Source organism: Mesoplodon mirus (assembly GCF_964341445.2).
Source record: "Mesoplodon mirus genome assembly, chromosome: 19".
NCBI lineage: Eukaryota > Metazoa > Chordata > Mammalia > Artiodactyla > Ziphiidae > Mesoplodon > Mesoplodon mirus.
Genome location: NC_138995.1, coordinates 63,063,697 through 63,073,951, shown reverse-complemented (window position 1 = coordinate 63,073,951; position 10,255 = coordinate 63,063,697). Strand labels below are relative to the sequence as shown.

Below are 10,255 nucleotides of genomic sequence, written 5' to 3'. Positions count from 1 at the left end.
GCCTATCAATTTAGGAAGCCTTCCATTTTCTAAACACCTAAGGAAGCAATATCTGAACAAGTATAGAGGAAACATATTTCAACATAATAAAGGCCACATAGACAAGAACACAGCTATTATCTACTCCACGTAGAAGTCTTGGAGGAGGAAATACACAGAACACTCTTTGACAGAAAAGTGTTTGTTTATTTGAAATTTAAATTTCACTGGTTATCCTGTATTTAATCTGGCCACCCTACATGGAGCATCCTATTTTACAGTGAAATCATGCCTAACAGGAAGACAGTCAACAGCAGCCTCAGTTTCACGATGAAGTACTGAAAACCAATGAAACATGACTTCATTGGAAGAAGAACACAAAGCAAAAGCTTATCAGAAAAGCATAGACTACACTAAAGTAGAAAACAAAATCCAAAGGGAACTATAAGTTATCACTCAAGGATCCTCCTAATTCATGTGAATGGAACCCCATTAGGTTCCAGTATAATCCTAAATTCTTCAAATGTCATCATTTCTTTTTTTTCTTTTTTTTTGCACGGTACACGGGCCTCTCACTATTGTGGCCTCTCCCGTTGTGGAGCACAGGCTCTGGACACACAGGCCCAGCAGCCATGGCTCACGGGCCCAGCCGCTCCACGGCATGTGGGATCTTCCCGGACCGGGGCACGAACCCGTGTCCCCTGCATTGGCAGGCGGACTCTCAACCACTGCGCCACCAGGGAAGCCCAAATGTCATCATTTCTTGATATTACATGAGTAACATATTATCCTGAATTTCCTTCTTGGATCAGAAGGGACTGGCATCTGAGGGCAGGGACTGGGGTGAGTTATTTGGAATGTATTTTCTGGTGGCGTTTGAAGGTCCCCAGCTGACAGAAGGCACTGTGACACTCGGGACACACGTAGGGTTTGAGCCCAGAGTGGGTGCGTTGGTGAACATTGAGGTTCCCTTTGTGGCTGAAGGCTTTGTCACAGTGCTCACATCGGAAAGGCTTCTCCTTGGTGTGGGTCCTCTGGTGAGCACGCAGCGTCGAGTCGTGGGTGAACTTCTTGGGGCAGAGATCACAGCAGTATGGCTTCTTGCCTGTGTGGATCCGCTCGTGAGCTCGCAGGTCCGAAGCCTGCTTGAACCCTTTGGCACACGTGTTGCATCGAAAAGGTCTCTCTCCTGTGTGTGTCCTCTCGTGAAGGGTAAGCTGAGATGGATAAGGAAATCTCTTCTTGCATTCCCTACATTCATAGGGTGCCCATGCCCGGGCTTCTTTTCTCTCAGGAAGAATGTTGGGTCCCACCGTGCTAGGTGAATCAATGAAAGGCGACCCAAGTTGTCCTGAGAATTCTCCTTTGTCCAAAGATGTGGCTGCTTCTTGATGTACTTCTTGGAAACTGGGACTGTTGGCCCATTTCCTTTTGAAACTTCTTAGACCCCTCAGAGAACCTTTTCTGTATCCACACTTAGTAGAAACTTCTCCCTCTGGAACACAAGAGGAAAACGCTCAGCATCCACATTTGAAATCTGAATTCCTTCTTGGGGATTCTTCCCACCCTCTGCCCTCTCAGAATGTTCTGAAAAAAGAGATTCAGCACACAGCATTTAACAAGGAACATTTTCCGTGGTGCCAACCTCATTGAAACCCAGCGCTGATGTGGCAGAGAACTTCCCATCAACTAAACTACCTAAGAGTCTAGATTATGACACACTCTGGAAAGGGGATGATAGAGAAGGTTTGTTTGGAGAACCAACTCCCCACCCCTGCCCAAGGGATGGTAATGCTGGGTACCCAGCCCCAAACCACCATAGGAAGGGAGTTACTAACTCCTCTGAATTCCAAGTTTCCAGACTCACCAGGACCTTTCAGAGGTTCAGGCTCTTGAGATTGATGGGTTCTTGTCTCTTCCATGTCTTCCATCAGGTCTTTCTCCAAGTTCTCCTTGGATGTCAGACCCTCCATTTCACCTGTTTCAGGAAAGGTCTCTGGCAGGAGACCATTCTGGTCCTGACAAGGAGCAACCAAGCGGAGTCAATAACCCATCTACCTTAGTCCATGGAAAGCTCTGTTTCCTCTTTCCCCATCCCTGTCATATCATGATCTAAGACTCCAACTTTCTTAATATCAGTTTGGGGGATATGCCCTGACTTCTGGGCCACCCCCATCACCCCAGTTGATAATCATCTCCTGATACCTAAGTCTGTCCTTGATCTCTACTGGCCACATCTTGCAATCAAGTCTGGATACCACAGTTGGCACTCTGAATTCTCAATGCATACAACTCTCTGTGTCATCCCAATACTCCCTGCCCCTGACTCTGGAAGCAAAGGACCCTGGGTTCATTCTCCCAAGTTCATCACTTTTTCCTACTTTGTTTGAATTCGTCCTTCTTATGGTGGTTACGCAGTACATGGTAAGATGATGAGCAGCATCCCTGGTCTCTACTCACTAGAAATCAATAGCATCCCCTCCCCCACACCCAACCCCATTTGGACAAATCAGCTGTCTCCAGACATTCTCCAGTGTCCTCTAGGAGGAAAAATGAGTCGAATTGGGAACCACTCCTTCAACTCCAAGGGTTGACCATATTATGAACTATGAAGTGCCTCTGAGGAAAGCAACCATGTGGAAATCAGCTGTCAGTGCATTTACCCGCGGCAAACTGACCTAGCACCATTCCACTGAGGCAGGATTCCTTTCTCCCCACTCTTAAAACTACACATATTCATGGCAAAGGGACAAAGATGGATGAGTCTTCATTCTCACACAAGCTGGAAAATGTCTAGGAACTGAAGGCATCCATGAAAATCCCTGAAGCCAATGGGTCCATTCCTGTCCTTTGCCAAAACTCCCAATTACTCTAGCAGCAATGTCCACCTGAACCTCTTCTAAGTTCTCCCGGACTCTCTCCAGAGACCAGGGCATCACACACTCACCTGCCCCCTTGACAGGTCCTTGGCTCCTGCCAGAATATGCAGCTCTTGTCTTTTCTGCTGGCCGTTCTCTGGAGGTATCTCACTCACAGGGGATTGGGGTTCCCTGCATTGGCCTCTCTCATTGTTCATGTCACTGGCCTCAGATTCAACCGTCTCAACTTCTGAGCTTCGCACAAGAAATTCCTGTCCTTGTATGCGGACTATGGTCTGTGAGGGAAAAAACTCAATCGAGATCAGTCTCCTATATGACCTGGAAAGCAGCTCTCAAGGCATCCAATGGCATCGTACCATACAAGCACACTTTTTTTTGTTTAAAAGATCTACATCCCTCAAGTTGGGACAGCCAAAAATAACTCCCAACGATGCCCAAAGAAACCTCTCACCCATTTGAAAATTACTGATTTAGAGTCAACCACTCAGGTCCTATCTTGTTCAACCCCCAGCTTGCAGGTCCCATCCCATCTCTCCCTTTCCCATACCAATCCCAAGGTTCCTACTCACACACTTCTTGGGTTTCTGCTTATTTCTTAGCATGTCCTCCAAGGCTTTGCAACTCTGCACCCCCGTTTCCTTGACTAAGACCTGGCACTCCAGCGGCATGCAGATCATAAACTGCTCCAGCACCAGCTTGTCCATCATCTGCTCCTTGGTGTGAAGATCTGGCCTCAACCACAGATGGCAGAGCTCACGGAGTCTCCTCAGATCCTGGATGGGGTTGGATTCCTCTGAGCTCATAAATGTTCTGAAGTGAACATGCCACGTTTCCTGGTCACAGTCTGCTTTTTCCACAAGTGTATCTTGGTGTGGCACAGACACTGGTGACTCTGATCCAGGGCTGTCGGGGAGTTTTCCTCGACCCCAGAAAAATGTCTGGTCCTCAGCCATGTTGATGGAGGAATTTTCCAATAGGACTCTGAGGAAACACTTGTAGAGCTGGTGTCAATTGAACTCTGTGGAAAGGGATTTCTTCTGCTTCTTCTCAGCTGTAGAGTCACTGTTCAGAAGGCTGGGGTAAAAAAAAAAAAAGAAAAGAAAAGGAAAGGAAAAGAATGAACCAGATGAGTTTCATTTTATTCCACCCTTCCCTCTCCCATACATCCCACATCCAAATACTGGGCATTACTACCCCACTGGTTCAATATTTCATACCGCAGACAATAATCCACTCTATTATAATTCTGACATCCACCTTTATAGGAAAACAAAAAAATGTCTGGTCAAACTATCCATAGCGCCACGGTTCAGAAACCCTAGTTGAAAAAATGAACCACAGCACACCACACCATGGAGTGTAGAAACATTCTTCTCATCTCACAGAAGAGTTCAACAATCAACCATAGTTAGTGTGGGGTTTGAGGGAGATCTGCTGCTTTCCCAAGGTCTCAGAGCTAACGCAAGATGAGTAGAAAGCCAAACCTTTCTGAAACCCACCTCCATCTCTCCTGATTTCTAAGCATTCTCTTTAGACATTCCCACATGTCACTTACCTCTTGGAGCCCTCTTGCCTTCAGCCTCCTCAAGTCCGGGACTGGCTCTCAAAGTGTGTCTGGAGCTGAAATGTCTCTATTTATATAAGAGCCAGGGGAAATTCCAGGGGTCCCTTCCTATAACCTCATCATCCCAATGATTGGATAAAGGTCTTGGATGGAACCATTTTAGATAATCTGGGTAGATTCAATTTCCCATGGAAACTCCACCAGGAGAAACCATGATTTGTTAAAGAGGACTCCATGTTGGTTTTTTGTAGATTTTCTTTATCGTATTTTATTTATGTTAGACTTTATGGTTTGCATTTTGGGGGAAAACAGATTTGTTTTCCCGATCTAGTGAATTTACTCTCACTGCCTGCAGAGTTCGAGGGAGTTAGAGAATTGAGATCTGATTGTTGTAACCAAATTGGATTACCTAATCTTTTTTCTTTTCTCATGAAATAAGTTGTAAAAGACTTTTGTTTAAAAGCAGCCGATGAGCTGAAGTATGCGAAGAACCTATCTCTTTTTTTTTTTGAATTTTAAAATTTTATTTTATTTATTTATTATTTTTTAAAAGTTATTTTTAAAATTTATTTATTTATTTATTTATTTTTGGCTATGTTGGGTCTTTGTTGCTGCGCGTGGGCTTTCTCTAGTTGTGGCGAGTGGGGGCTACTCTTCATTGCTGTGTGCAGGCTTCTCATTGTGGTGGCTTCTCTTGTTGCGGAGCACGGGATCTAGGCACGCAGGCTTCAGTAGTTGTGGCATGCGGGCTTTAGAGCGCAGGTCCAGTAGTTGTGGCCCACAGGTTTAGTTGCTCCGCGGAATGTGTGATCTTCCCGGACCAGGGCTCGAACCCATGTCCCCTGCATTGGCAGGTGGATTCTTAACCACTGCGCCACTGGGGAAGCCCTATTTTATTTATTTTTTTACACAGCAGGTTCTTATTTGTTATCTAATTTATACATATTAGTGAATATATGTCAATCCCAAGCTCCCAATTCATCCCACCACCACCACCACCCCGCCACTTTCCCCCCTTGGTGTCCATACGTTTGTTCTCTACATCTGTGTCTCTATTTCTGCCCTGCAAACCGGTTCATCTGTACCATTTTTCTAGGTTCCACATATATGCGTTAATATACGATATTTGTTTTTCACTTTCTGACTTACTTCATTCCATATGACAGTCTCTAAATCCATCCAAGGAGAAGAACCTATTTCTGAGTAGGCATTTAGAAAGCCAGAGGGTGTACACCAATGGGGAAAAAGAATGACATCCTATCCAAATAGGAAGACTTTATCTCAACAAGTATAGAGGGAACATATTTCAACATAATAAAGGCCAGGTAGAGAAAACCACAGCTATCATCTACTCAATGTAAAAAAGACTTAGAAGAGGAAACACACAGAACACTCTTTGACAAAAATGTGTTTGTTTATTTGAAATTTAAATTTCACTGTTTTTCCTATATTTTACCTGGCTGCCATGCCAGGAGCATCCTATTTTACAATGAAATCACTCCTAACAGGAAGACAATCATCAGCAGCTTCAGTTTCATAATGAAGTACTGAAAACCAATAAGACATGCATTGTTTTTTTGTTTTTCGGGGTTTATTTATTTATTTATTTATTTTTGGCTGTGTTGGGTCTTCGTTTCTGTGCGAGGGCTTTCTCTAGTTGTGGCGAGCGGGGGTCACTCTTCATCGTGATGCGTGGGCCTCTCACTATCGCGGCCTCTCTTGTTGTGGAGCACAGGCTCCAGACGCGCAGGCTCAGTAGTTGTGGCTCATGGGCCCAGTTGCTCCGCAGCATGTGGGATCTTCCCAGACCAGGGCTCAAACCCGTGTCCCCTGCATTGGCAGGCAGATTCTCAACCACTGCGCCACCAGGGAAGCCCAAGACATGCATTGTTGAAAGAAGAACACAAAGCAAAAACTTTATTTTAAAAAACATACGCTTGGGACTTCCCTGGTGGTGCAGTGGTTAAGAATCCGCCTGCTGGGCTTCCCTGGTGGCGCAGTGGTTGAGAGTCCGCCTGCCGATGCAGGGGATACGGGTTCGTGCCCCGGTCTGGGAAGATCCCACATGCCGTGGAGCGGCTGGGCCCGTGAGCCATGGCCGCTGAGCCTGCGCGTCCGGAGCCTGTGCTCCACAACGGGAGAGGCCACAACAGTGAGAGGCCCGCGTACCGCAAAAGAAAAAAAAAAAAGAATCCGCCTGCCAATGCAGGGGACATGGGTTCGAGCCCTGGTCCGGGAAGATCCCACATGCTACGGAGCAACTAAGCCCTTGTGCCACAACTACTGAGCCTGCACTCTAGAGTCCGCGTGCCACAACTACTGAAGCCCGTGCACCTAGAGCCCATGTTCCGCAACAAGAGAAGCCCGTGCTCGCCAACTAGAGAAAGCCGGCGCCCAGCAACAAAGACCCGAAAGAGTGAGAGAGAGCTCAAATAATGGGGTTTACATCAGTTACATACAAGGATCCTGCATATCTCAAAGACCCTAAAGTTTGTAACATCAAAAACGGGGAGTATGTGCTCACTTCGGCAGCACATATACTAAAATTGGAACGATACAGAGAAGATTAGCATGGCCCCTGCGCAAGGATGACACGCAAATTCGTGAAGCATTCCATATTTTTCACCTAGAGGGGTGGGATAGGGAGGGTGGGAGGGAAGGAGACGCAAGAGGGAAGAGATATGGGGATATATGTATAGCTGATTCCCTTTGTTATAAAGCAGAAACTAACACACCATTGTAAAGCAATTATACTCCAATAAAGATGTTAAAAAAAAAACAAGGAGTAAATCTATAAAGTTATCAGCAGTAAATTTATTTTACAGTTGAAAAAAAAACAAACAGTTTCCAAAACCAGCAACAGGCAGGTGGAATAGAGTGCTGGGGATGGAGGGCAGGGCAGTCTAACTACCCATTCACTCACCAATGGCCTTCCACAGGTCTGGGATCCCGAGGGCTATCTTCTCCTTCCGGCCTCCATCAGTCCTGGCCGGGGATTGGGGCGGGGGGGCACGACCAGGTGGTCTTTAAAGGCAGGGAGAACACACAGAATCCAGCAGACCCAGAGCACTGCTCGTCGGATGGGGCACCTCCACCGAATCGGGGGGAACAGGCTACGTGCTGACCATCCCTACTTGCCAGGGAGAGGACTGTGGCTTTGACAAGTAGACTTTGCTCAACGTGACCCCACCACGAAGTGGCAGAACTTGGGTTTGAGCCCAACTGCGTCTGGATCCAAACCTCACATCCTCTCCGCTCTGCCACACCGTTGTGTCACTGAAGTGTTGGCATGTGACTGATTTAACTGTCACGAAGCAGCACATCCCAAGTATACAGCAAGTACCCAATGGAGATGAGCTTGGGGGAACGGGGAGCAAGGATGGAGGATCCTCCCAGGAATTGCTGTAGTTTATCTAATCCTCACAGCATCCTCATGCAGCAGGGGGACGTTGTTATACCCACTGTCACAGATGAGGAAACTCTGGTGTTGAGAGATGAAGGTGGCACACCAAGCCAGGGGCACAGCCAGGACTTGAAGCCAGCGTTCTGGCTCCCGGATCCATGCAGCCCATCACTCTGTTAGACTAACCCTAAAGACAGGTCAGGAAATAAAGCCCATGGCCTTGCGGGAATGTGAGTTTAGGGTTGTTACAGGGTTGCCAATGCACTGCTCACAGGCCCAAGCCAGGGATGGAGCGCTCAGAGCAGGCTCGCTCACCGCAACCCAGGAGATAGCCAGCACTGTTGAGGGTCCAGCCTCCTCACCCTTGGACAGAGATGGAGCGAGAAGACTCAGAGACAGAAAGGGCAGCCAGCATCCCACAGGTCTGGGAAGACGTGGGTCAGCACGCCGCTTAACCACTAGTCTGTGAAGTGGGTTCTCTTAATCCACATTTCACCAATGTGGAAATGGAAGACTTCCTAAGACCAGCAACTGGGAATGAAAAGAAAGCTTTAAAAACCACTGCTGTAAGTCCTTGACGTGTGTAGTGTATTGACACAAATCTCTCTCTCTCTCTCTCACATACACACACACACACCCAGGATCAAATCCAGGCTGCATCACTGGATGGCTGCAGGTGAGGTGCTGAGTTGCTTTGATCATTATCACGGCTAACATTGACTGTGGGTTTTACTACCTGCCAGCGTCCGTTCCAAGGAAGACTGGCTACCTAATCTAGGGGGCCCAGCGCAAAATGAAACTATGAGGCCCCTCGATGAACACGATTACGGATTTCAAGATGACAGCAGGGTATCAGCATGTGGGGCCCCTCCTGGCTGGGGTCCTGCGTGGCTCTGCAGGCTGCTTGCCCATGAAGCCGGCTCTGGGGCTAGTCCTTGACATATTCACTCACCTAATCCCCCCAACAACCCTGGCAGGTAACAATCATTACGAGCCTTGTTTAACAGAAGAAGGAACTGAGGCTCAGAAAGGTTGGGCTAATTGCCTGAATGAACACGATTCATAGCAGAGCTACAATTCAGACCCAAGCAGATATGAGAGTCTTAACAATTATGTGTCCTGAATATTTAAGTCTTGGTTTTCTTTTTTCTTTTTTTTTAACGTAATAGGAATAACATACATTTATTGAATAATTATTATGTACCTATACTCCAAAGGATTATGGCCTAGGAAACACATCCATTCACTTTGCAGTTTTGTCTGTCTAGATCATGATGTTCACTTGTTAATTCCTGTCTTGCTGATAAGCCTTGGTTTTCCATTCTGTCAAAGGGAAGTAACACGATAAAGTCTACATTCGAATTTGCCGGATAGAACTGGCCAGTGCATGTTCAGGGTTTAGCACTGGTCCTGGGGCCAAGAAAGAAACCACCCCACACCAACTAGCCCATGTCAAAATCCCCTGAACATCCCATCAGATGGGGATCATTATCCCCTAGTTATATAGAAAGAGAGAAACTCAAAGAAACTGAATTGGCTTACCCCCAGCCACCATGGAGCATAGCTGGTACCCCAACATGCGGCAGTCACACTGACTACCTGCTGAAGGTCATTCTAAGAGCCTGCCACCCCTGCTCCCTGCAGAGGATCGTCAACAGAGAGAGACAATAGGCAACATGCCAGAAGTCATACAGCTAGAAAGTGACAGAACGGGACTTCCAACTCAGCCCGGTCTCCACGGCCCAGGCTCTGAATCAGGGGGTCTCAAAATGTGGTCTCAGGACCACCAGCACCAGCATTGCCTGGGAACTGGTTAGAAATGTAGACTCAACCCACCACAAACTCTGGGGATGGCACTCAGTGCCTTGTATGTTAACACGCCCTCCAGGGAGTTATCCTGCTTGTTACAGCCTTGAAGATTTACAATGACGGGAAGCTCTACCTTGGAAGGCATCTTTGGGCATCTCTGGGCAAACACTAGTCATTAGGAAGTTTTTGCTTTGGATAAGCTGAGCCCCCACTCCCTGTATTCCACCCGTGTTCTGCTCTACCCTTCTGGGACCGAGGAGGTGAAATCAACTCCGCATCTTTCTTCTCATATTTTATTTATTTATTTATTTGGTCATGCCCCGTGGTATGTGGGATCTTAGTTCCCCAACCAGGGATCAAACCTGTCCCCCTGCATTGGAAGCGCAGAGTCTTAACCACTGGACTGCCAGGGAAGTCCCTCTTCTCATATTTTCACAACTTGTTCCCTGGCCCCATCTCAGCCAGGAACATTAGAACTCTCTTCCTAGGAGGGCAGTGACAGGGGATGCTACAGGTGTGCAGGAGGACAGGAAGGTCTCACCCGGTGGACAGGAGCAGAGGCTGGAGTCTCCGCCAGGCTGAGCAGGATGACAAGAAGGACCAGGAGGACAGACAGAGCCG

The 10,255-nt window shown here is 47.2% G+C and overlaps 1 protein-coding gene across 2 annotated transcripts; it reads right to left on the bottom strand.

Annotated features, from left to right (window-relative positions):
• Positions 1 to 774: 774 nt before the first annotated feature.
• LOC309795082 (zinc finger and SCAN domain-containing protein 5B-like) lies at positions 775 to 4,460 on the bottom strand. 2 transcript variants are annotated; one of them, XM_082607130.1, is made up of 5 exons: positions 4,414 to 4,460; positions 3,428 to 3,932; positions 2,927 to 3,133; positions 1,847 to 1,997; positions 775 to 1,474 (listed from the first exon to the last, which is right to left on the bottom strand). In XM_082607130.1, exons 2-5 carry the CDS (start codon positions 3,809 to 3,811, stop codon positions 828 to 830), a joined length of 1,389 nt encoding a protein of 462 aa, XP_082463256.1. In that variant the 5' UTR covers positions 3,812 to 3,932; positions 4,414 to 4,460; the 3' UTR covers positions 775 to 827. The 2 variants fall into 2 exon arrangements, with proteins under 2 accessions (XP_082463256.1, XP_082463255.1); XM_082607129.1 differs by lacking the exon at positions 4,414 to 4,460 and having other exon boundaries at positions 3,428 to 4,109.
• Positions 4,461 to 10,255: the final 5,795 nt, after the last annotated feature.